This window comes from Dysidea avara, chromosome 4 (genome assembly GCF_963678975.1).
Source record: "Dysidea avara chromosome 4, odDysAvar1.4, whole genome shotgun sequence".
NCBI classification, from domain to species: domain Eukaryota; kingdom Metazoa; phylum Porifera; class Demospongiae; order Dictyoceratida; family Dysideidae; genus Dysidea; species Dysidea avara.
In genome coordinates this window covers 34,817,845-34,845,596 of record NC_089275.1, presented here as the reverse complement: position 1 = coordinate 34,845,596, position 27,752 = coordinate 34,817,845, and the positions used below count along the sequence as shown (strand labels likewise).

Below are 27,752 nucleotides of genomic sequence, written 5' to 3'. Positions count from 1 at the left end.
TTCTAAAATGCAGCACTGAACTAGAGAATCTGGCTCTCCCCAACCACTTACAACTTAGCCTGTTTGTGCCCCTCCCCTTGCCAACTCCTGGATCCGCCCCTGTATACGACATGATTTTTCAACAATTCTGCAATCGACTGTTGTCCTAGTGCCGGAGGGGTACCAAATGGTAAAAACATTAAGGCAAAGAGAGGACCTACTGATCTGATATATACGTGAGACTATAATATGCTGTGACATGATATATAGTTGTGGCTTAGTAGAGGCTTACCTTGGGTGTGATTCATAGTCGCATCGTGTTTCCTTTAGCGATTTCAGACCTCCCAAATTTACACCATCAATAAAATCTCTCCACGTAGCAATTAACAATATTATGATCTGTTTCAATCTGCAGTCATTCACGCACGTTTTAATTCTTACTCCGTAAAATTCCGTGCAACTATTACGGAAATGTACATTAAAACAATAGCCCAATTTCACACAAGGGCTAAGGAATGTGGTGGTTAATAATTGCGATTGCGCAACATCCGGTGTCCTTTAAAATGTATTGAAGCCTATGGGAGTGAGGTAAGAAATCTTCACGGGAGCCTAAACTGTACCGTTTATTCTTATTATGAGAACGAAATTGTAATCTTCAGGTTGTTAGCATCACGATAGTATATAGTTTGTGAAGATTCACTGTGTTGTAAAGCGGAAAGAAGCGACTTTAGCATGGCAGAAGACTCTAGTGCAGTGGCAGATCCAGATGGGTTTCTGGGGTTTCGACAGAAACCCCCTTTTAAATTTAGCTTAGTGGCATTCTCATTACATAAACATTGTTGTATTGACAATTTGTCATAGCAAACAACTATACACCAGTAGCATGCATGCATGCAGTTGCACTTAACTAACACCATTTAGCTATTAAAGTAATTAAACCATCAACAACACTTGATTTTTCATCTCCCACTGCATTAAAAACGATCGAGATACTCTAATAGAGCAGTCAAGTAACTACTCTAATAGAGCAGCAATCAAAGCCACAGCTTAATTGTAGTCACCATATTTGCCCTATAGTTAGGCTCCTATTCGGTGATTATTAGTTTCTCATCCAGCCTTTCTAATTATTGTGATGCGGGCGGGAGGGTATTACCATTATGCCATTATTTTATAATATTAACACACTGATGTACAGACCTTGTCCAAATTGTCTTTCTTTCTTCTACAAACATTTCCTTCACCAGCTGATTCTAATTTTCGTGATCGCCAACTGTTTTTCGACAGTCAACTGAAAGCCTGCTTTGATGAAGTCGATAGAACACGATTGCAACTGACACTGCAGCAATTTGTTAAGGAAAACAACAGTTCTCCTGGCGATATATAGCGCAGTGTAGCGTTCATCAACAAAACAAGGAACTGTTATTCAAACTTAGATCACTTGGAATTTCTGGCAAGCTTTGGTCATGGTTTGAATCATACCTACTTAACCGTTATCAGTGTGTGAAGATTAACAACTCTTTGTCTCCCCTTCTCCCAGTTCTATCCGGAATCCCTCAGGGAAGTATACTTGGCCCACTTCTATTTCTCATATATGTTAATGATATTCCGGACATCATTAAATTTTGTCTATTGTTTCTATTTGCAGATGACACTAAATGCATCAAAACTATCTCCTCACCACTAGATTCACTTAAACTTCAAGAAGACTTAAATAATTTAAACTTTTGGAGTACCCAGTGGAATCTCCTATTCGGTCTATCAAAAATCTTTCTGCTATCTTTTAAAAGAAAATCTCCAACATCTTACAATATCGGCACCTCCCAGATTTCTTGTGTTGATACATACAAAGATCTAGGAATTATGTTATTAAGCGACCTGTCATGGGATGCTCACTATAACCACATTATCTCCAAATCCTATCAGGTACTTGGACTTCTAAGAAGATCTTTCTCCCTACAAAATTATGTCCAAGCCAAATCTCGACTATATACCTCTCTTGTTAGATCCCAGTTTTTCTACTGCTCGGTCATCTGGAAACCCCACCTAATTAAGCACATTCAGCAACTCGAACGTGTTCAGAGGCGTGCAACTAAATACATTCTAAATGATTACTCTACTGACTACAAGTCTCGTCTTATTAATCTCCATATGCTACCCCTGATGTACATTCTTGATGTAAATGATGTGATGTTCTTTCTTAAAAATCTCCACAACCCCCACAATGGATTTGACATCAATAATTTCATTAAATTTGCAACTGGTCACACACGTCTAGCTTCTGGAAACAAGCTACTCCAAACAAGATCACCTGACAATTCCACTAGTAACTTTTATTTTAACCGGCTTCCTCGCATCTGGAATGCCCTTCCCGTTATCAACTACCAGGACAACCCACTCAAGATAAAGGCCAAACTTTTAGATTATCTGTGGAATCATTTCACTGCCAATTTCACCTCCAACAACACCTACTCTTTTTCATTTCTATGTCCATGCTCAAAGTGTTCAAAGATCCCTCACCAACCTAACTTCAACTCCCTTTAACTGTTAATTCCCCCCCCTTTTAAGTAATCTTAGACTAGTAAGTAAACTTTGTAGCTAATCACTACTACAATTTAGCTTCTGGCCACTGACACAGGATGTCAGTGGGCCATCAGTGTGCTGCCATATGTCCCAATTCTATCATATCAACATCTGCAACTTGTATGTATGTAGGTATATGTACACTGTAAAGTTAATTATTATTATTATTATTATAAAAAATTATAACAGTTTGGTATCACGTGTTCTTCTGAGCATGCGCAGAGTAAATAATGGCTTACCATGCGGTAGCTTAAGAAGGATTCGGGCGGTGGATGAGAAACTAATAATCACCAAATAGGGGCCTTAGCAATAGTATGTAGAGCAGCTCATGTATTTTCGACCCCCATGAGTTTTCGGACGCGATATTTCCTAGAAGAGCAATGAGAGCCGATCATTTATGGCACTATTATGAAGACCTATCACTATAACCTCCATGTATAAAATTTGAAAGGATTTGGTTATATCGTGTGGCTGCAGTGACCTTCGAAAGCCACTGTCCAAAAAAATGGATGCTCGGACAAAGTAACGTTCGTTCGGACTCCTCCATCTCTACCCTTCCCATGCAACTTATATGCTATTGTGTGGTAGTGATTGGTAGACTTATCCTTGAGCTATCCCGTGATATAAGCAGATTAGATATTTATCAGCTACAGTTGCAGCTATCGCCTTTTTCCGAGACGTGGTAACTTGACGAATCGTCGGACACAAAATTGCAATTATAATTCCGGACACAGCAACTTATTGCGAATACTTTGGCATTTTTTGAGTTTAAGTATAGTACTAGCTAAGAAACATTTGAAAACAGCTATTTAGGCACTTGTGTAGAGTGATTTTTTATCAATTCGAGATGGAAATAGTAGCTACCTCATATTGCTACAATACATTAGGTCTAGAATAGCTACATAAAAATGCTCAAACTTAGAATAATTTATATATTTGAACTTACTTGAGACAAGGGAGGTAAGAAATAAACCACAACAATGCACAGAAGGTCGCCACTGCTTTATCGCCTTAGTGACTGCTCTATTAGAGTATATCAATTTAACGCAGTTTTTAAACTGGTTTTCGCACTAATGCACCCTTAGATAGTCTGCATATGCATAAAATTATACTATGGATGCAATTAACGAAGTTTAATTAATATAGCATTTAATATACTCTAATAGAACATTCACTAAGGCTATAAAGCAGTGGTGACCTCCTGTGTATTGTTGTGGTTTATTTCTTACCTCCCTTGTCTCAAGTAAGTTCAAATACATAAAATTATTAAGTTTGAGCAACTTTATGTAGCTATTCTAGACCTAATGTATTGTAGCTAAATGAGGTAGCTACTATTTCCATCTCGAATTGATAAAAAATCACTCTACACAGGTGCCTAAATAGCTGTTTTCAAACGTTTCTTAGCTAGTACTACACTTAAACTCAAAAAATGCCAAAGTATTCGCAATAAGTTGCTGTGTCCGGAATTATAATTGCAATTTTGTGTCCGACGATTCGTCAAGTTACCACGTCTCGGAAAAAGGCGATAGCTGCAACTGTAGCTGATAAATATCTAATCTGCTTATATCACGGGATAGCTCAAGGATAGCTCTACCAATCACTACCACACAATAGCATATAAGTTGCATGGGAAGGGTACAGATGGAGGAGTCCGAACGAACGTTACTTTGTCCGAGCATCCATTTTTTTGGACAGTGGCTTTCGAAGGTTACTGCAGCCACACGATATAACCAAATCCTTTCAAATTTTATACATGGAGGTTATAGTGATAGGTCTTCATAATAGTGCCATAAATGATCGGCTCTCATTGTTCTTCTAGGAAATATCGCGTCCGAACACTCATGGGGGTCGAAAATACATGAGCTGCTCTAGTAATTATTTACAGTTTAAAGTATTGGATTTATTGTAATTGCCAACAAAAAATTATCTAAAATCCGATCTCAGAGCTTCTAAAATCTCAAAATTTTCCGGAGAATTGTTATCAGATGCCTTATTTAGCTATATCAATTTTCAGAAACCCCCTTTTAAAAATCCTAGATCCGCCACTGTAGTGATTTGTTTTCAGCATCTAGAAAGTCTACTTAGTGAGATAAACTCTGTTACTATGTTTCTACAAGGCTGGGAACAACGCTATGCAAAATTTTATCGCTGAAATAGGCGATCTTTCATCGCTATGATTCTATCAATACTATAGGCGATTATTTCACCCGTTACAGTAGGTTTAGTGGCCATGTTTTGTTGCCTAATGATCCTCTATACTTATAAGAGTAAAAATACCTCACTTTAGGAAAGATGCAGCCTTTAAAACTTAAGTATCACTACCATTTGACACAAGATCGCTGATTTCTCGACCACAACACAGCGTATCTTTCCAATTTTCACGTCATCGTTGTAGTATAGTAGCTGCTATAAAAGTACGTTCTTATAATAAGAATAAACGGTATGGTTTGGACTCCCGTGAAGTTTAAAGACCTTAGTCCCATACATTTTAAGGCCTCCCAAGGGACACCGGATGTTGCGCAACGTGTAATAAATTAGTATTCATTACCATACCGTGAATACTTTAGCTTGCGTGGAAATGGACTATTATCTATATTATTATTATTATTAATTAGCAAAGCCCACCAGGGGCAACACGCTAATGTGCATTACAAATCACAAATTGTTTAGCTTATCTATAATGCTCTTAAAAGTGTCAAGGTTAATTGTGTCAATGTTGTCAATTTTCAAGTTATTCCAATCAATAATTGTTCTTGGCAGTTATATAAATCAATTCTGGATTGCAGCTGTGCAAATTTGAGGGGATTATTGGCACGAGTATATGATACAGGGGTTGGCTGGGGTAAACAATGATTTGGTAGCACCAGTAAGTTTCTTACAATCTTGAATAATAATATAAGTCTAGCATTCCTTCTCCTACTTTTGAAACTTGGCCATTGAAGGTAATTAAGCATATCTGTAATACTGTGTTGTTGACTGGATCTGTGCCATGGTTTATTAAGAACAAATCTTGCAGCTCGGTGTTGGATCATTTCTAATTTGCTAACTGTTGTTTGGTGATAAGGATCCCAGATGGCTGAGCAGTATTCAATAGAAGGTAACAATAATTGTTTGTATAAGTGTTCTTTGATTTGTATTGGGGCATTATATAAATTCCTTTTCAGAAATCCAAGAAGACGGTTTGCCTTTCCACAAATATAGTTAACATGAGGTTCCCATGAAAGTGTATGATGGAGGCAGATACCAAGATAGGTGTGCTCTGATACAATATTCAATGGAATATTAGACATTTTATATGTAAAAGTGCTTTTACTGTGGTGGGTTGTAAATTGTAAAATATTGCATTTGGGAATGTTAAATTCCATCAGCCAGTTGCTAGCCCATTGTGTTAAGGAATCTAAGTCATTTTGCAGTATTCTGTGCAGACATGGGGCCAAGTACATTTAAAAGTACTTAAGTAAAGTACAAGTACTTTTGAATTTTCCAAGTACAAGTACAAGTACTCCAGCAGCAATCAAGAGAGTATTTAAGTAAAGTACAAGTACATGCTGGAAGTACTTAAGTAAAGTACAAGTACATTTTGCTGTAGTAAAATATATGCTGTATTCAGTGTATTGTAGTATGTAAGTGTGCCTAGGGGGGTTGGTTTTTGTCAACCATTCTCTCTCTTAAACGCTTAAAATTCACTGACTTGAACAGCAGCATTGTTTTTGTTTGCCAGAATGCTATGACATCATTAATCATGACAACATGGTACATAGTAAGGTTGGGGAAGGCAGTAGAAGAATCGCAAGAAACTGTAAACTGCACTGTGTACAAACTACGTATAATGTTTACAGTACTTACAAGTACTTTAAGTACTCAAGTACATACAAGTACTTAGCAAAGTACTTGAGTATAAGTACAAGTACATTAGGGAAATTAAGAAAGTATTTAAGTAAAGTACAAGTACTTTCAAATCTGTACTTAAGTGTACTTAAGTATAAGTACTCATGTACTTGGCCCCGTGTCTGATTCTGTGATCGTTGGGCGTAGCGATAGTTTTAAAGAGTAGAATGTCATCAGCAAATAATCTAATTTCACTCTTGATGTTTGTTACAATATCGTTAATGTAAATTAGGAACAACACAGGACCAAGTACGGAACCTTGTGGAACACCAGATGTAACTTGACATGTAGAAGATCTAGAGCCTTCTACTACAACCTGTTGGGTACGACCATGAAGGAAGGACTCTAGCCACTGTAAGACAGTTCCTCTTATACCATAGTAATTTAATTTGTAGAGAAGTCTAGAATGAGCTACTCTGTCGAACGCTTTAGAAAAGTCTAATATAGCAGCATCAACTTGCAGGTTCCTGTCAATATCTTTTGCAATGTCATTAACAGTAATGAGTAGTTGAGTCTCACAGGAATGTTTTGATCTAAATCCAAACTGGTTGTCTGAAAGAATATTGTGGTCCTCCAAATGTTTCATAATTTGACTCACGATGATATGCTCCATTGTTTTACAAACTACTGAGGTGAGTGAGATAGGACGGTAGTTGCCTGGGTGAGCTTTGGAACCTTTTTTAAATATTGGGGTGACATAGGCATGCTTCCATTGTAATGGGACTTCACCAGATTCTAGTGATTGTTTGAAAATATGAGTTAGAATGGGAGATGATTCGGCAGCTGTGGCCTTCAGTACATACGGATGCAAGGAGTCAGGTCCTGGGGATTTGGATGTGTCACAGGTACGGTACTTAACAAGTTGTAGACTCCTTGTTCGGTAATCTCAAATGTAGGTAAAGATGGAAATAAGGATGGACCTTTGTCAGGAATGTTACTATTATCTTCGGATGTAAAGACAGACTGAAAGTGTTGATTGAGGGTGTCTGCTTTTTCCACAGGATTGGTTATGATATGACCATTTATAGGATTTATTAATGTACTAATACCATTGTTTTCTTGTTTTCGTGACTTGATGTAGTACCATAAAGACTTTTTGTTACTGTCTGGTGATGAAGTTAGGTTTGTCAGGTAGGATTTGTGTTGGTACTTTAGTTTATGATCTATCTCTTTTTGTAATGATTTATATTCATTCCAGTCACTATCTCGACAATAACGCTTTGCTCTTCTATAAACTCTTTGCTTTTTACGTATGAGTCGTTTTAAAGCAGAAGACAGCCAGGGAAGGTGAATTCTTGTACTTAATTTCTTGGTAGGAGTATGAGTGTTTATTATTTCTTGTAAATTTTGTAAGAAAAAGGACCAATTTTCATCCTAGCTTTGGGGTGATGCTTGATTTATTTCAAAATAATCATGTGACAAGTCTGATAATTCCTCTCTTATTTTTTCCCAATCAGCTAGCTTGTAAAGGTAAACAGTTCTGGGATGTTGTTTAATTACACGTTTAGGAATCTTGATGGATACTAAAACAGCGTCGTGGTCACTCAAGCCTGGAAGTGGTTCACATGATATCACAGAATTAGGATTATTAGTAAAGCATAAGTCTAAAACATTTTGAGCTCTTGTAGGGAAGGTGACTAACTGAGACAGTTGGTAGTTGTGTGATAAGTCAATAAGTTTTTCATGAAAGTGACATGATACATAGGAATTTATTAGTGTACTGTTTTCCCAGTCAATACCTGGACAATTAAAGTCACCTCCAAGAATGATTTGAGTGTGGGGGTACTTTTGCTTAATCGTGTCTATGGAAGACTGCAAGTTGTCAAGTATTGTATCACTTGAGTGAGGAGGACAGTAAAAGGAGCCAACGATAAAGTCATTGTTCTTGTCAAGATGAACGTGAGCCCACACTATTTCAATAGTTGAATTGTCATTAATTTGTGTACATGGTATAGAGCTCTTTATGGAAATAAACACACCACCACCAGAAGTGTTTCTGTCTTTTCTGTATGTTTGATAATTATTTGGGAAAACCTCAGAGTTTAGAATAGATTCATTCAAATGTGATTCTGTCCCTATAATGATGTCAATTGCATAGGTAACCAGAAAAACTTCAAGTTGGGTTCGTTTGTTAGTAACACTACAGAAATTTACAATAGACAGTTTCAAATCGCTTAATACATTATTTGAGTTTGGGTTATTAGTAGAGTTATTAAATACCTGTGAATTTGAGTCAGGATTTGAGTTAGTTATAGTGGAAACAGGGAGTCAGGATGACTCCATGCTTGTGGCAGAGGTATTATTAAGTGGCTGTGCTGATATAGTTACATACTCTAATTTGTTACCATCTGTACTCACGTTTCAGTGAAGCTTGTTGTTGAGGTATAAGGAATCATTTCTTATTTTGATGTATCTCCGTTCGGTACCATTGTCAATTAGGGATCTCCTTTCCTTCAATAATAAGCGATACTGAGGAAGTATTTCCACCTACCTTGATTTGAAGAATGCCTTTGGCTCTGTCCCCCACATCGTCTTCTATTTGACATGTTAAGAGCATGCAGTCACTGAAGGTTCCCTCTTCTCAACTACGTGGCTATGTTGAATCCGGCATTAAGTTCACAGTTGTTTGCACTGTAAAAATTAGTAGTGAATTTCACTACTAATTTCTGCCGCAATACTCAAGTAATGACGTTTACTACTTCTGTAGTGACCTTCACTACTCTTCCCTCACTACACAGTAGTGAACTTCACTACATGGTAGCTAGTGATGGTCACTACAAAATTAGTAGTGAACATTACTACACATTCAAAAATAGTGAGTATTGTGATAGAGATTGGTAGTAACATTCACTACATTTTAGTAGTGACCTTCACTAGTTTGTTTTTACTGTCGCTACTAGGAGTTGGGAGACTTCACCAATTCCTTTTAATTGAGGTATATGTTTCAGGGTGACACTATGTCCTGGCCTATTATGTTTTCAAGTTCAACCCTCTGTTACAATTAGCTACTGAACTTAATCATGGCCATAGCTACACCATCCAATTACCATTGTCTATATAACTCAGAGGATCTTCCCCACTGAATAGATTGTAAGTTCAGTGACAGCAGCACAATAGAAGCTTAATGATGACCAAAAAACAACAGGAGGTAACACTTACATGATCAGGGAAACTATAATTAAGATACAACAACTATGCATGTGAGTAACGCTATTACATTACCTTCCCCCTTAATACACCATTACAGAACAAGATGTTGTGCATGTGCATGAAAATATTTATTGCCAGTAATCATGATAATAGTCAACAGGTCTTACGACTCTTCTGCTCCTAGTTGTAACTGGTTGCCCAGAGTGAGGAGCTGCTGGTGGCTCATCACAAGTGGCAGGAGCTGGATTTTCATCACAATGGTATTAAAACAATGGTGGACCTCACTGTCCTTCAAGTTCTGAGCATTCAGTTCTTGGGTCTGGTCTCAGAAGTGGTCTAACTCTATTCACGCAAACCACCCACTCTTTGTTGTCCATTCTTATATTGCACATGAGTAATGTTATTACAGATGATTCAATTGTGTGAAGTGGATGGAAGAAGGAAATTAACCTCCTGGATGATAACATGGATGTATTTCAGACTAGTTTCAAGATAGCTCTTGTAGAATAATGTTTCTCTGTCTCTGAGATGTCTACTCAACTTAAGATCTGTTGATTGGTTACCTTGCTCAATGAGAACCAAACGTTATAATATGTTTCCTTCCAAATAATTAAAGAGATATGATAACAATAGTTATCACAGGGGCGGATCCAGGAGGGGGGGGGGGGGATTTGGGGGTTGAAGTCCCCCCTTCATATTTAGGCTTTACTTGATCAATATGCTGAGTATTATAATGAAATTTTGTCTTAGCATAATTATATGATCACTAATAATACAAATACTCATAAAACCACCTTATAAACATCTTTCCAAGGTATTATCAGTGGATTTATGCTAAAGTTTATGCAACAAGGACCCGGATCAGCATTGGAGGTGTACAAGATCGAGATACTTTAATAGAGCAGTCAGCTAACTACTCTAATAGAACATTCACTGGAAACATGTAGTTGGTTCTGTTATGGAATTTTTCCAAATCTGCCTGCACCTATACATACAATGAAGTGCATTGGTCTGTTTAAAGGGCTTCATTCATCTACTTGTGTAGTTAATATGTATGGCAATACTTAATTCAGGTACACAATTTCCATTGAAAATGCTCTCAGATTCAATCTTGTATTGTTCAAATTTCAAAATTTTCCACTTTCAACATTATTATTCTAACATGCACCTATTCTTGGTTGTCTGTACCTACCCAAACTTTTCCATTAACAAAATGCTTCAGAGAGCCATACCTATAATCTAAAGGCAGTATATAAAATATCTACAGGCAAAAAACATTAGGGATTTTATGTGGAAATGTCTCCAAATTGCAGTATTTTAGCCTCTATTTTTCAAAATTTTCCTGGGGAGGCATGCCCCCAGATCCCCCTAGTTCCAGCATGCGAACACACCTTTACCCAAGAGATTAGTACCTTGAGTTAGCCCCCCCCCTTTTATAAATCCTAGATCCGCCCCTGTATCATGCCACTAAAACTACTACAAACAAGAAAATGATTGACCCACTGTCTCTACTCTTATCAGCCACATACCTGCTACCAACCTGTAGTGAATATGGCTATACAAATTATCGTTTCACTATTACATTTTCATTTTTCTGTGGATGACATTACCATTAGATACAATAGTTATTAAGTCTGCTGTGAGTAAAATGGAGAATTTAGCTATGCTCTATTCTATACCTTTGGTTGATGTACCACCCAGGCCATACTTTACTATCCTGGTGTCTGCTGTCCCAGTGTACAGTAGTGTCCAGATCAGAGAGGCTAAGCTAAGTCTCCTATTGTGCATTAGCACATCTGGAGACCCTGAACTCCAGCATGCAGTTGCCCTCTTTATATGCTGTCAAAGAAACTGATGAACGCTCAAGGTATGATGATCATTTGGACTTGAGCTCTCTGTCTGTATTCAGTGTAAATTTGTGTTTGGAATCTTGTTGTAAAATGTGGAACAGACTAATTTGTTGGAGTGTCACCAGTAAATCTGTAGTGATGGCATATTCAGTGTGATATGAAGTGCTCTCTCTGTTGTTATGCACATCCCACCACAGCTCATGTTTTGGGTGGTTTCCCTGTTATTTTATCAAAGCTTCCAATCTCCCTGGTAATTTGGCTGAGTCACAAACCACCCTGACCTTATTCTTTATTATTAATTACTAGGCAGACAGCACAGCTGATTCGCCTAGGATCTACAATCACACAATATTGGTACATTACTGTGTAACATTGTGATTTATAATAAATCTATTAATGCAGTTGTTCTGTTAGAGCTGATGTGTCCATATAACATTTGGAATCTGCAAGAAACCAAAAGCTGGCAGACCAAGGAAGATTACTTACAGATTATCTAAACTGGACAGATTAGGAACTCCCTGTTACTATGATACTGGTCGTGTGTGCTCGAGGGCACACTGCAATTTAGCTTTTGTACGTCATACATTATGCATCGTAAATGATGGTTCTCTCTCCTTGACTTCTGAAACGTCTAGAGTTTGTGGCCTAGGAAACTAAACTATGCTTATCCCTGTGCATACAGTACATGTGACTGTGTTGTGAGTTTGGTCAAGTTTCATGTTTACTGAATCTCTGTTGCTATGATCACTTCTAAGATATACAATGTACACTAAGTAATAATGATGGGATCCACGCATTAATGTTACAAGATTATCATAATCTGATCACATGTGATGTAATGCACATGTTATAGTTACATCATAGCAGTAGTAGAATATCTTAGTTATTGACAGAGTCCAAGACAAAGCCAAGGACTAGTGCTAATAACTATGACTGATGTGATATAACTGATATTTACAATGGAGGTCATCTATACATTTTATTATCTGTATGATATTTAAAATTAAAATCAAAGGTGATACTCAACTGTCAGCACATGATTGATTGATTGATTGATTGATTTATTGTTTATCCTCACAGTAGTTGGCAGAACCTTTCTTCCCTACTGGAGCACACATACATACAACAGAGTACAAAAACAAAAACATACAGACACAAGAAGCTAACTATAATCACAATTAATTACTTTGAGTGTTGAAGTAAAAGTCCTTGACAGAGAATACAAAGGAATTGTAATTACAATCAATTGGAATAGATTTTAGAAGAGAATTCCACCATGTTGTAGCAGAGGAACGGAAATATTTTTTTAGTGGTTGATAAACGGTAACTAGGTGGGTTGGCAAAACAGTCTTTACACTGTGTGTTGTAACTGCACTGTGCTTCGAACACAATAGGAGGATTGAGGAGCAAACAAGGCTGTTTATCATGATGGTAGTGGCGATACATGGCACAGGATGACTTAAACATAATCTGGTGTGAGATCGGTAGCCAGTTTAATTGGCAACGATGTAAATAGACATGATCATATTTTCTCAAACACACAGTTATTCGAATCACTCTGTTTTGTAGATGCTGTAGATGTGCCACTTGTGATTTGTTGAGAGGTGGCCCCCACACAGGCAAAGCATAGTCAATTCTGGAAAGTATCAGGGACTCATGATCAGTTAGCATCTCGAGGACTTCAAATGTTGGTGACTTCCGGTTAACACTTAGCATATACAGGTAATACGATATCTTCTTGCATACATTACTCACCTGTGCTCCCCACTTTAATTCTTTGTCAAACATAATTCCCAGGTATTTCTGTGTTTCTAATTCTTGAGGTGGATTGCCACTGACTAGAACTGGAGGACAAGCACTACCTGATGCTTTCTTTGGACAAAACCACATGACACTGGATTTCTGTACATTAAATCTGATTTTACTGTGGGTAATCCAGGTTTGGATTCTTTGTAAATCAGAGTTTAATTTTTGCCTCACCACATCATGATTTCACCAGAACATATCACTGTTGTATCATCAGCAAATTGTAGTAGTCTACTATGCTCTACAAGAGAAGGCATTTCATTAACATACACAAGGAATAGTGGTGGGCCTAGTGCACTGCCCTGGGGTATTCCACCTTTTACAGGACACCATGATGAGACTGATTCTTTAAACTTAACACGTTGTATACGATGAGACAGGTAGTTTGTGAACCAAGACAATGCTGTCCAATGCACTTAATCTTTCCAGCAGTATAACATGGCCAAGAGAATCAAAGGCCTTTCTAAGATCTAAAAAGGCAGTACACACAACCTACTGAGCATCCAGAGCCTGAATAATTGTATCAACAGAGAATGAAATAATTTGCTCGGTGGATCTTCCATTATGGTAAGCTCCCTGATAAGGATTGAGCAGCTGTGACTGTTCAAAATAAATGCTAAGCTGAGATACAACTAATTTCTCTAATATCTTGGCTATTATAGGAACAACAGACATTGGTCTGAAATTTGAAGGAACATGCAGCACGTGTAAGCATTCCAAGCTAGGGGTGTCTAGGTGCATGCTCCCCAGATGAAAATAAATGTTCTGAAGTGGCATTTGGAGGTCTTTTACATACAAAATCTCTTTCTCCTTTTGTTAACATTAAGGACATATCCTGGTACCAACTAATGCAGTAGTCAATTTTACTTTCATGATACAAATATTCTGAAAGTGAGTTTAGTTCTTTGAGAGACATGTACAGAAGCAATGTTGATTATAACTGCTAATGCATGACATGAATTAGCTATAGCCCAAGTAGTCTTTGTCATTTTGTAAGTATGAACACTTGAGATCTATATCAAAAGACTGCTGGAAAATGTTGATCTCTATAACCATTAGTACAATAGAACAAAGAGCTTTCTGATACAAACAGGCTAGCAAGCATAATAATATGGTTTCTGCTTAATATGTAAATGTACACTTTGTGAGGGTTTGTAATTGATATAATACATTAATTTGAGTACTGATGTGTATGTACATAGGTATGCATACCAAAATACACACCAAAATTAGTTCAAATTTGCATATACCAATTGAATATACATACCACAATTAGTTCCAATTGGATATACCATATAGGAAACCAATCGTTTAGTTTCAAGCACTGTGCAAAAAGTTTGATATACTCAGGTGCACACTAGTAGGCATAACTCAATTATACATTCAATTTACACAGGTATGTATGAATATGATATACTATAATTGTATATCCTGTGTATTACAAATTGGCTGCTATACACTGGTGTGTATACATCATGTGTACATATGTAATAGATATACACAATGTAGTATAGCTTACCACAGCTTGTTGGCATGGCTACGTGGGCACAGTACATACAGCTAACTTATTATTAAATTCTTATGTATTCTGTGCTATTTTTAAAGAATTTATGTATAAAAATGTAATTCAATAAACTGTAACACACACAACAACAGCTCCATTGTCATCCCAAGTGGCATTAATCTAAGCTTGCCTTTATGTAGAATTACATTTGTATAGAAAAAAAACATTAAGATGTTCTCTGTCATGGTGGCTTTTCTTCATCTACACCAGGCCTGACCCAGTTGGTGGTTGCTGTACATCAATTCAAGCCATACATGTAGTACTATTTTCACCAGGCTGCATCTGCCAAGACATAGTTATTTTAAAGAGCACATAGGCTACAATTACCAGTATAAAATTTATGGTACAACTTTATAACTGACTGAAAGAAACTGCAAAAGAACAGTTGTAAAGTTGTAAATGCTCAGAACAGTTGTAAAGTTGTGAATGCTCAGACATACAGTACTTACCAGTTGTATGTCATACAGCTTCAGTTCTCTTCGCTGACTGAATCTGCAAAGGATATCAGTTGTTAGTGAACAAATGCTAGTGAAAACTTACCAGCTGTCCATCGTACACATGGGTACTCTCTGTTGAGTGAATCTGCCAAGGATATCGGTCATTATTATACAAAGGCCGTGGTCATACTTAGCAGTTGTCTGCCGTAAACTTGGGTACTCCTTGATGGCCGAATGATATTGATTGTTAGTGCACAAAAGGCTATTGCAAGTTGTCCATCATACAAAGACCATGGTCATTATTGTCCATTGAATAACTTGAGTATACTTTGCTGACTGAATCTGTCAAGAATATAAGCTGTTATTAGTATGCAAAGGCCATGATCATACTTACCGATTGTCTGTCATTATAACTTCAGTACTCTTTGCTGACCGAATCTGCCAAGGATATCGGTTGTTAGTGCACAAAGGTCATCGTACAACTTGAGTACTCCCTACTGAGTGAATCTGGCACACTTTACTGGTTGAATCTATCATACCAAGAATATCAGTAGTAAGTGCACACAGGCTATAGGTTATGAGGGACAAAACTGTGCAAAACTGTGTAAAACATGACTTTAAATTCACAAAATCTAGAGAGCATCATTATACATTACTTCACTAAGGTAATCACTCAATGATTTCATCAATATAAAATTATATAGAAAACTGTCAATATTCACAAATTTGCAAGAATTTCATCCCTCAAAAATTTCTAGCATTTGTTGTCATTTCATCGATGCTTTTTTAATTATACAGTATTTAGGCATACTTAACAGTTGCTGGTGGAACATGACTGTTGGCGTACATAACATCTATGCTTTTGGGTAATGTCGTACACCACATTTATACCGCTGCAGTACTGGGAACATTGGCTTCATCGTCATATCATACACAAAGTATTAGGAGGATCTGTATACTTGAAAATTATTATTAAGTCCTATATAAGGTAGGTAGTCAATTTAACTTTTAAGAACAGTATGTAAGCCACAGTGGTAACTAGCAACATGCATACATACATTTGGCCAAGACTGTGATATTAATATAGTCACCTGTAGTAACACTATAGTCACCTGGCTACTTGTTCTTCCTTAATAAATTTTGTTACAAAGGCCAGCTACCCAAACGTTTGATAGCACACACTGAAAGAACAAGTAGGCCTTACATAATATATATTTAGTACGGACTATTCAGGCGTAGAGAAACGTGTAAAACCACTGGAAGCGAGCATATGCTCACCTCTTTGATATGATTGGTTATAGTACCTATCTCTAATGAAAATTTTAATGAGCTGGACACATGCAAGTGCTGTTGTTTTCCATGAGTAATGGTGCACCGCAGTGCTGATTCACTGGGTAGGCGCGACCACATGTCTGCACATCCCAGACCAAACTCGTTTGTATGGAATTTTCTATTTAGCCAAATTTTCTGCTGACGCCTTCATAACTCTATAATGTTTAGCACTATGGGTATGATTTCAGTTAAGTCATACAAGAGACCAAAAAGTAAGCTGCATACTTTCGTATAGTGTGATAGAGACTTTAGTCTATAATAAAAATGATTCATTGTAGATTGGTCACTTACTACACACAGTGTAGAATTATTCACAGATTCTTTAACTATATGTATGTGATTACACCCAACATTCTTTGTTTGTGTACAGTCATGAACATCCATTGTAATGCCAGTTTACAGCAATGATTGCCAATTTACCAGACCACCACTGGAACATGAAGCATGACAAAGTGAAACTTGACAATCTATGAGGTACATACAGGCTGCTGTTGCTTCCTCCAAGAAAATTTCATATATAGATCCTCTGAGGATGAATTATAGAGAAATTTCAGTAATTTATCATAATTGTCTCAAATGCTGATTCACTGGGTAGGTGCGACCACATGTCTGCACATCCCAGACCAAACTCGTTACTATGGAATTTTCTATTTAGCCAAATTTTCTGCTGACGCCTTCATAACTCTATAATGTTTAGCACTATGGGTATGATTTCAGTTAAGTCATACAAGAGACCAAAAAGTAAGCTGCATACTTTCGTATAGTGTGATGGAGACTTTAGTCTATAATAAAAATGATTCATTGTAGATTGGTCACTTACTACGCACAGTGTAGAATTATTCACAGATTCTTTAACTATATGTATGTGATTACACCCAACATTCTTTGTTTGTGTACAGTCATGAACATCCATTGTAATGCCAGTTTACAGCAATGATTGCCATTTTACCAGACCACCACTGGAACGTGAAGCATGACAAAGTGAAACTTGACAATCTATGAGGTACATACAGGCTGCTGTTGCTTCCTCCAAGAAAATTTCGTAGATCCTCTGAGGATGGATTATAGAGGAATTTCAGTAATTTATCATAATTGTCTCAAATTATGGCTGATCTCATATCACTCACTGGTCTGGTTTCATTTAGCCACCAGAGTATAACCAGAAAATGCCAATTCAAGTATTTTAGTCATCATAGTGTAAAAACAGTGTGTGTGTGTGTGTGTGTGTGTGTGTGTGTGTGTGTGTGTGTGTGTGTGTGTGTGTGTGTGTGTGTGTGTGTGTGTGTGTGTGTGTGTGTGTGCATTTGCATGTGTGTACTGTGTAGCATTAATATTTATTATGCATATGTGTGTGTGCATTTGCATGTGTGTACTGTGTAGCATTAATATTTATTATTAGGGACCTGCCGATTATGTTAGCATAATTTTGAGCATAATAGGTACCTAAAAGCATTGAGCATAATGCCAGCATAATAGGTTAAATATTTGTACGATAGTGTAAACTCTTGCTGGGAAAATGACAATTGCAAAATAAGATCGATATACTCTAATAGAGCAGTCAGTAACTCTAATAGAACAATCATCAAACTGACTGTTCTATTAGAGTATATCGATCTTGTCTCTTACATGCAGGCATGCAGCAAGAATTTATTATTTGTGTTCCAGCCACTCATTTTTTTCTTTCTATATAGTGTTAAACTAGTAGCAAAGCATATGAACTAAGGCATGAACATTGAGCATAATCGAGCATAATAGGTAAATATTGAGCATTAATTTAAGCATAATAGGTGAATTTTTTGAGCAGTGCAGCATAGCATAATAGGTAAAATTATCAGCATAATCGGCAGGTCCCTATTTATTATGCATATGTGTGTGTGCATGTGTAATGTACTGTAGCCTACCTATACACACATGTAGGCTCACTTATCTCGTTCATAAAAAGGATAAGCTTGATCACTGATGTAAGTTCCAGGGGAGACCACAGTTTTCTCCTGCAGTGTAGCCTTCTCCATCACATCGTGTAGGTACTGTAGAAACAGGAGTACACACCATAAAACTTTCAGTAGCCACCCACACTATGAATAGGAATACATATATACATGGAATCCTTGCAGTACACTAATCCCTATAAACACTGTAATCAACTAGGATGACCTTCACACATACCTGTACAAACATATGACACTCAGTTACTGTAGTAGCCCTACGTGGAATTTAAAAAAATCGATGCACTAAAATTTTCTCCAATTTCCTTCTTCTATAGCTCATTTAAATTGCCATGCACTACTTTTCCAACAAAATCTGAGGTATCTATTTGCCATGCACTACTTTTCCAACAAAATCTGAGGTATCTATTATGTGTCATGAGATATGTCTTTTATTGCATTTTGCAATACAAAATTTGTTACACCAGGTTGGTTGGGTCATTGTGGTGCCAAAATTTCCATGAATTAGATCATTGTGCTCATAGAGGGTTGCTCTACACATATCACACCTGAAAAGTTACCAGACACAAAGTAGGCTGTACACAATAATTAATTTTACAGAAACATATTGCACATACTTGTTAGCTGTCATTTTAGCCATGAGCAAACAGTTTGTACAATGATTGTTTTACAGTATACAGTCAAACCTCTCTAATGCGACGCTCAATGGGAGCCATAGATTTTGCTGAATAAAGGAGGTTGTTGGATTATCAAGTCACCTCTGTAATCCGACATTATACAATATGTCAGATTATGCAGTAAATAACTGGTAAAACAGATCACACAATGTTTTAAACATGAATTAATTTTAGAATTTGTAAGTATTACAGCTTTTTTCTATTACTGTCAACCAATTAAATACTTTGGTTGCTTAAAAATTATTTTCTGTGATTATTCTAATGCCGCTATTATTCTCTGTCAGATTACAAAGGTCAAAAACAATGCATTTCCAAGTCTAGAGAATCACAGTTTGTGTCGGATTATGGGGTACAGAGTTGTCAGATTACAGAGGTTGTTTTCTATACAAAAATGTTGGTAAATGACATTTCAGTCGGATTCTGGATTATGCAGGTGTTGGATTAGAGAGGTTCGACTGAATATACAATTACTGTTTTACAGAGGACACCTGCATAACCTGGACACTTAGTTGAGGCCCCAAAGTACCAGCTTTTACATGTAAACTGACCTGGAAAATCAGGACATCTTAATAATCAGGACATTTTTGGTTGATCCCAAGGTGTCTTTAATACACAGGTTCCACTGTAATGAATTTATATTTCATTTTGAATATCAGGACACCCTCCTATCTCACATAGCTAGACCAACTTTTTCAGGGGAAGTTCCACTGCTTGGTGCAAATTGGCAAAGCCATTATCTTCTTACTGTTTAGGTTCTGAGACTATTATACTTTAAAATGTGGCACAGTGTTTGCTTGAACACAACAGGATACAAAACAAGCATGTTGCTCAATAGCAAAAGGCTTAGTCAGTCTGGCTATGCGAGATTTGTTGGACTCCTGAACATACATACAAACTAAATCATCTGTACATAATACTTGATACATCACTCTTAACCTACACTTCGGATGGTGGTGGTCTATCAAAGCGTCGTACCAATGATGGTGACCGGCTATACAATATGACACAGTGGGAGATACAAAATGACACAGCGAGACATACAATATTATGACACAGTGAGACACATAATATGACACAGTGGGACTAACACGTGCAAAAGCAGTGATGTCATGCTTAGAGGTGTGTCCAGAATGAGTGCGACTATTCAAACTGGACCACACCCATTTTTCTCCCTACAAAGATAAAGTGGTCTAGCCAGGTGAGACTAGTACATAAAGTATAACATGCTTAAGTAATCTGTAAAGGACAATACAAACATATCATAGATCCTTTACACTCTAAGGATCTATGAACATATCCACTCACCAAGAGGAATGTAGTAGTGAAGGTAGTATTCACAGCGGAATCAACACTAATAACTAACTAGTTACTGTCTGTCCAGTTTGCCACATAACTGTAGGAATTTGCGCGGTGGTCTAGGACGATGAGCTCTTCCAGAGTATCAAATCACGTGATTCGTAAGTGTTCGAATTTATAAGCAACACTAGTTTTACAACCGGATGTGGTTAGACCTCTTTTGCCGAGAGCTCAGACTAGCAGTGTGTGAAGTCTAGCGCAGTTCTTTTCATCCGAGTTTTTATCGATGATACTTTGTTTCATTGCGCACTGTTCTGTCGGGTCGGAGGCACTTTTATGTGAGCACCGCCTCCAGAGGTGAGTCAGTGTAGCTATTAATGTTCACTTCTTATTGCCGTGGTGTACTAAATATTAATCTTTTAGGTGTTAGCTAGACGCGCGTAGTTGTATCGCTCTCAAGACTAGGTCAAGGCGTCGTGCTCCACTAGTATCACGGTAAGCGTACATGAATTGTGCGTGTGGTTCATTAAAGTTTCTGTTTATGTAGTTTTGTCTTTAGGTACAAAAGCACATTTAAAAGGTTTGTTAGTTTACTTGTTGTCTATACTGTTTTACGGGCTGATGATTCAATGCAGGTATTGTATGGAAGTTGCTTTGGCGGCATAGTTTGCTGCATCATGCACTGACATAATAATAGCTTGGTAAGCAGTAGTGCTTCTTTCTTGCCAGCTTTAATTTTTCTTTTCAATGATAGTGGCAATGGAACTGCTGCTGCTTATTATGATTGCACAGCATTTCAATAGTTACAGGTATGTCTGTTGTCGTATTACTGACTAACTATTTTAAAGTATTCATTTTGTAGGGCTGAATTGTAGAATCACATGCTACTGATACTTCATTGTGTAGATGCCAGGCACATGATCATGATTGAGTTAACTGTGTTTATGCAGTGAACAGGTATAATAGCTTTTCATAGTTGTCTATTGGAGAATACACCTTTTCTATTGTAGAACAGTGTGTGGAGTTTAGGAGATGTGAACTAGGAAGAAGAATTATGTCCACACATGTACATCTGGTGAATTTATCAGCTTCGTTTCATTGGTAAGGCCACAAAAGAGCATTTGAATCATTGTTAAGTGATTTCTTTTGTCTGTAGACGTCGTTTGATGATGAGACCTATATAGAAGAAGAATGATGTACCTGCTACTTTTATCAAAGTGAACACTACTGGACACATTTCATGTTGTTTACTCAATGTTGTACAATTTTAAATTTTTTAATATGAAACCTCTAATCTTATAATAGTAAAGATATTCACATCAGATATACTACATTGAGTTACACCACAATTATACATTGGTGAGTATATCAAATATGTATTTCTTACATATGCACATATTATACTTATGTAAACAGAGGTTATACACGTGGTTAACCAGTAGTGTATAAGTCAATTATACTCATATATTATACATAGTAGTGTAAATGGTATCTATACACAGGTACAACCATGGTGTATAACAGATGTGCCACACATGTGTATCCTTGGTGTATATCATAATAATACATCAGTTATACACCTATGTATTTCAAATGTTTTGCATGGTGAAGGAAGCCCTTAAAATTATACATCTGCACACTGCATGATAGCTAATTCTTAGGAATATAATAGTCATAATATTGTGTATAGTACAGTAGTTACATGTGGCTGCTAGACCGTGATCATGTTGATTTTGATCATGATCATGTTGACTAGGTCATGATCATGATCGTGTTGGCTAGATCACGATCAAGTTGGCTAGAACATGATTATGTTGGCTAGATCATGATCATGTTGGCCATGATCATGATCATGTTGGCTTTGATCATGATCATGTTGGCTTTGATCATGATCATGTTGGCTTTGATCATGATCACGTTGGCTTTGATCACTGATACACAGGAACTCAAATTAAAAAAAAATTGTAGGTTATGTATATCTTGGGGGGAGAGGGGGCATGGCCACCATTTTCACTGTTCCTATTGTAAAAATGCATGTCTATTAACTTTTACGTAATTCAGTAAGTCTGTAAAATTAATACGTTTTTATAGTTTAATCCATTACATTGATCAGACATGTTATATCAAAATGTCACTACGTCCAGTTCAGTGAGCTGAAAATTGAAACTATCAGAAATATTTCATTACTTGTTCAATCTATACCACAGTTACAACATGTAAATATTCAATGTGATTAATAAACATTTATAGCCAATGGGATAAGAAATTAGATAATATTTCAATAAAAAATGATGAAGAGCTCAGTACAGTACTATACTAGTATGTTTTTATCCAGAAACTATAACTGTATAAACATACTTTTCCTTACTACTAGTTGATACTCAGTTACGAAGTAAAACCTGTCCAGGTTTCAACATCAAGACACACGGTAGTGTGTCGTGCGGCCCAAGAAGCCGGCGCGCAACACCCTTGAGTATATTGACAGGAAGAAAGAAAACGCAATTTTCGTGCCTCCGTAGCTCTGTGCTTCCTTGCTGAAATAAGACGATTTTTGCTGTGTACATGCCCTCAAACTTCAGCACTCCACATTCCAAATTTGAGCGAAATCGCTTCAAGCGTTCCCGAGATATGCGACTTAAAAAATTGGCTTAGTTTTCTTTTTCTTTTTTTTTTCTTCCTCTTGTCGCACACTTACAAAAACTACTATAAAGCGCGAACGCCAAATCCGATTTACTTGAAAGTTGGCACACAGAAGGGGGTATAAAGGCGCATCTCGGTACCAACTTTGGCTGGAATACGATAAACAGGCAAAGAGTTATGAGTGATTATTCACGAAAAATAACACCAATATGTTGTCACGCCTACAGGGTAAACCGCATATGGGAAACAGCTGAAAATCGGTGGGTGAATAGGTTAACTATTTTGAACCTCAAACCTTTTGTGGTTTGAAAGAAATTGAGCTAAAAACCAGGAAGATACAACGAAAAAACCAATACTGTGTAACAAATACACAATCGAGATTAGCTAATAAAAACGACTACTTGTCACGCCTACCAGAAAAACCGCTTGGGGTAATGCTTTGAAAATCACTGTACAGATGAAGTAATCATCTTAGAAAGGCTCTTCAATGGTGTAGAAGAATCAGACATAAAGCCATTGAGTTATAACACGAAATCCAACTTGGTGTAGCAAGTGCAAGATCGAAATACTCTAATAGAGCAGTCACCCTGAAGAGAATTCAAGAGATCAGCTAGAAACAAGTAACCTGTATAGAGATCAGCTAGAAACAAGTCACCCTGTAGAAAGATCAGCTACAAACAATTCACCCTGTAGAAAGATCAGCTAGAAGAAGTTACCTTGTAGGGAGTTCATGCAACTATGGAAAGAGATAGTTCAGCTAGAAGAAATCACCTTGTAGAGTTCAGCTACAAAGAAACCACCATAATAGAGAGTTCAGCTACAAACAAATCGCCCTGTAGAGAGATCAGCTAGAAGAAGTTACCTTGAAGAGAGTTCAGCTACAAAGAAACCATCATGTAGAGAGTTCAGCTGCAAACAAATCTCTTGTAGAGAGTTCAGCTACAAACAAATCTCCCTGTAGAGAGATCAGCTAGAAGAAGTTTCCTCAGCTACGAACAAATCACCCAGTAGAAAGATCAGCTAGAAGAAGTAACCTTGTAGAGAGTTCAGTTACAAACAATTCACTCTGTAGAAAGATCAGCTAGAAGAAGTAACCTTGTAGAGAGTTCAGTTACAAAGAAACTACCATGTAGAGAATTCAGCTACAAACTAGTGACCCTGTGGAGACATCAGCTAGAAGAAGTTATCTTGTAGAAAATTCAGCTACAAAGAAACCATTCTGTAAAGAGCTCAGCTGCAAACAAATCACCAATACAGAATTCAGCTACAAACAAATCACCCTGTAGAAAGATCAGCTAGAAGAAGTCACCTTGCAGAGAGTTCAGCTACAAAGAAACCACCATGTAGAGAGTTCAGCTACAAACTAGTGACCTTATAGAGACATCAGCTAGTAGAAGTTAACTTATAGAGAGTTCAGCTACAAACAATTCACCCTGTTCAGAGATCAGCTAGAAGAAGTTACCTTGTAGAGAGTTCAGCTACAAAGAAACCACCATGTAGAGAGTACAGCTACAAACAAATCGCCCTGTAGAGGGATCAGCTAGAAGAAGTTACCTTGTAGACCGTTCAGCTACAAATAATTCACCCTCTAGAAAGATCAGCTAGAAGAAGTCACCTTGTAGAGAGTTCAGCTACAAAGAAACCACCATGTAGAGAGTTCAGCTGCAAACAAATCACCCTGTAAAAAATTCAGTTACAAACTAATCACCCTGTAGAAAGATCAGCTAGAAGAAGTCACCTTGTAGAGAGTTCAGCTACAAAGAAACCATTCTGTAAAGAGCTCAGCTGCAAACAAATCACCTGTACAGAATTCAGCTACAAACAAATCACCCTGTAGAGAGAGCAGTTAGAAGAAGTCACCTTGTAGAGTGTTCGGTTACAAAGAAACCACCATGGAGAGTTCTGTAATAAATATATGTATTATATTATAATTTGTACATTTACTGATAAAATCAGAAATCTTTAAAGTATTTAAAATCCTGCTTCATCTTTTCTTCTTCCTGTGGTGCTTCAAAAGTGCTTCTGGAGTTTGGATCTTCTAAGTCTCTGGTTCGACAGATTGTGCTTCGACGATTAAACAAGGTAACTATGCTTAACATTTACGCTTTATATTCTGTATACATCACATTTCAAAAAGCGGGTTTTAACTCTAGCATGACTCAACTTTAACTCTAGTTTTATAGGGCTGATTTTTTACTTGAAACCCGAATGTATTTGTATCAGCGGTTTTTTAAGCTTTCCCAGACAAAGTGGACAGGGATTACTTAATAAAACTGTATCGGCCACACGCAGTGGTATCGCTTAGCCAGACCGCTTCTTTTGTGTGGGGGCGGGGAAAAGATAATGTAGCTTTGGGGGGAGGGAAAGTTTGCCTACTTCAGAATCTTCTCAAGCTTTAGTACTCATTTATGTTGTCTTGCTAGGGTAAGCTATAGCCAAATGTTGAAATCCTCACTTTCACCCTCCACTTTTTTTCTGCAAGCAAGCCTGCACACACTGTGTTGGCCATGCACTGTTTGTATATGCCGCATTAGTAGGTTGTCCCGTTGGTGATTGTACTTGGTTGTGTTTGCCCCGGGGCTAGTAGTAATAATAATAATAATAATGCCAAACACCAGTATCCTGTACTGGTGGCCAAGTTAATTAAGTATTATAGTATATAGAAATAATTAGCTAATCTATGAAATAATCAAAATTTGGTACATTGGGTGGTTTGTTGCATCTACTACATGGGCATTAAAAATCTAAAACCCTTTGTAGCTGATAATTTTTGTAATTTTGATAGATCTCTGTGGATGTACTATAAATCATAGCTTCGTATCTGTGACAGGGCTAGGTTGCTAAATATGATATTTCTGTATTTAAATAGCTCAGCTAGCATGGCAATGCAATACACAGTTATAGCAGAGCAGTGTTTATTCTAGGCAGTGGCGGAGGAAGTAGTTGATATGTGGGGGGGCTGACCAGGGGCGGAACTGAACTGAGGCACTACATTGTCTCTGGTTTGGTAAGGTGAGACCAAAAAAAAAAAAAAAGGTCACAACCAGCTGACAATAGCTGCCCACCTCACCAGCTACGCATTTATAGCTGATAAACTATATAAAGCAGAGATGAACTGAAAGCCATAATGATGTTTAAAATAATTAACCACCTTGTTGACATCCCAGTAAATCCGTTTCTGACACCCATATCCACTGTACATAATACCAGAGGTCATAATATGAGATTTATGCAACCAATGACACGGATTGATTCTTATATGTACTCCTTTTTCCCTTTGGCAATCAAAATCTGGAATGATCTATCCCAAAATGTGATTAACTTCAATGATATTGATCAGTTCAAACAAAAACTAGCAATTATTTAATTTGTATACTTGTATGTATGTTGTGACCTGTGCACTATACTCTAATAGAGGTCTGCACAGTATTACCAAAAATAATAACAATAATAAAAATCCTTACATAGCTCTAATACTGTGACTGCTTTATTAGAGTATCTCGATCTTTATCGCTGTTTTCAGCCCCAGGATAATTTCGGCGTGATATCATTCTGAGGGGGGGCTTCAGCCCCCTAGCCCCCCACTTTCCGCCACCTATGATTCTAGGATTTCTCCTTTGGAGGGGAAAAGGGAATTTGGGGGGTGACCAGGTGAAAGTCTGCTATATGGTTATCCAAGTTCACAACTATGTAAAACACTTGAAATAGTTGTCAAACACTGATTAGTCATTTTAAGGCTGAGTCATGAGTTTTGATTTTTGTGATTGGGTGAAACCAGATTATATGATCAGGCTTTCTCATGCAGATTAAATCTGGGGGTATTTGTGGCGGCTGTGCATACCATTTTGAAAGTAGAAAATTTTACAAATTACACACACTGATATTGAATTTAAGGACAATTTTAAGAGTTAAGTATGCTTGTTAGAAAAAACTCCATAGACTTGGGCTCTCAGATATTGAATAACTTTCATTATATGCATGAAATTTTGTTAGTTGTATATGTATGAACCCTATGATATAGCAGATTTTTTTTTAAATTAATTGATCTGATACTGAATCTGAGAGAATTTTAAGGTCGCATTTGCAATTTTTAACCTGGGAAAATTTTACATATTAACTACTTTGAGATTGAATCTGAGAGCATTTTTGGTGTGCCTATGCATTTTGAAAACAAAAAAAGTATAGCGAACCTAAGTAGCCACTCACAACTTTAGGAGGTGAGTATGAGATTTTAGGTAGGGAATGTTCCCCCCCTAACAGCCCTAGAATAAACACTGTCTAAGCAGAGGCGGATCCTAGGGTTTGACAGGTGGGGGGAGGAGTAGTAGGTAGCTACTAGTAGGGGTCTGAAACACACAGTCCTTCTGAAGCTATAGGTATCACTTGATGTGTTTTACATGTTTCCGGTAGGACTGAATTTTTATGTAAAGCAACATTATATACACAAATATCTAAGTCATAGTATTCTAAGTGGTCTGCTTTAATCAAGAGCTGCATGTAGAGGTCATGATCAGTGACAGTTATGAGTTCAGCTTTGAAGCTAGAGTAAATAATATTACCAAGTGAATTTAACTTGCCAGCAGACCTAGCTAGCTATAGCTAGTTAC

At 37.2% G+C, this 27,752-nt stretch overlaps 1 protein-coding gene and 3 long non-coding RNA genes across 22 annotated transcripts in view; 2 read left to right on the top strand and 2 right to left on the bottom strand.

Moving 5' to 3' along the window:
• Positions 1–4,967, bottom strand: part of LOC136254799 (uncharacterized) — a 43,857-nt gene extending 38,890 nt beyond the window's left edge. For 2 of the 3 annotated variants that reach the window (XM_066047540.1, XM_066047539.1), the window contains exon 1: positions 272–418. In XM_066047540.1, coding sequence (XP_065903612.1) covers positions 272–287 — 16 coding nt within the window. In that variant the 5' untranslated portion in view covers positions 288–418. Of the gene's footprint in view, positions 1–271; positions 419–4,841 lie in introns of those variants that run through there. The other variant, XM_066047541.1, reaches the window with a different exon arrangement.
• Positions 94–7,539, top strand: LOC136254800 (uncharacterized). Of its 6 annotated transcripts, none has more exons than XR_010700760.1 (4): positions 94–215; positions 5,576–5,656; positions 5,724–7,292; positions 7,344–7,539. It is a non-coding gene; the product is annotated as an uncharacterized lncRNA (long non-coding RNA). The 6 variants fall into 6 exon arrangements; XR_010700762.1 differs by lacking the exon at positions 94–215 and adding an exon at positions 5,362–5,425; XR_010700761.1 differs by lacking the exon at positions 94–215 and adding an exon at positions 5,362–5,425 and having other exon boundaries at positions 5,576–7,292.
• Positions 7,540–14,860: 7,321 nt separating this feature from the next.
• Positions 14,861–20,698, bottom strand: LOC136254806 (uncharacterized). 12 transcript variants are annotated; one of them, XR_010700770.1, is made up of 10 exons: positions 20,515–20,698; positions 20,150–20,200; positions 19,758–19,831; positions 19,150–19,292; positions 18,753–19,080; positions 18,510–18,613; positions 15,649–15,784; positions 15,358–15,596; positions 15,267–15,309; positions 14,861–15,099 (listed from the first exon to the last, which is right to left on the bottom strand). It is a non-coding gene; the product is annotated as an uncharacterized lncRNA (long non-coding RNA). The 12 variants fall into 12 exon arrangements; XR_010700774.1 differs by lacking the exon at positions 19,758–19,831 and having other exon boundaries at positions 20,515–20,697; XR_010700771.1 differs by lacking the exon at positions 18,753–19,080 and having other exon boundaries at positions 19,219–19,292; positions 20,515–20,693.
• Positions 20,694–22,022, top strand: LOC136254805 (uncharacterized). Its single transcript, XR_010700765.1, has 9 exons — positions 20,694–20,862; positions 20,929–21,000; positions 21,053–21,085; positions 21,141–21,206; positions 21,260–21,314; positions 21,368–21,462; positions 21,516–21,606; positions 21,662–21,864; positions 22,008–22,022. It is a non-coding gene; the product is annotated as an uncharacterized lncRNA (long non-coding RNA).
• Positions 22,023–27,752: the final 5,730 nt, after the last annotated feature.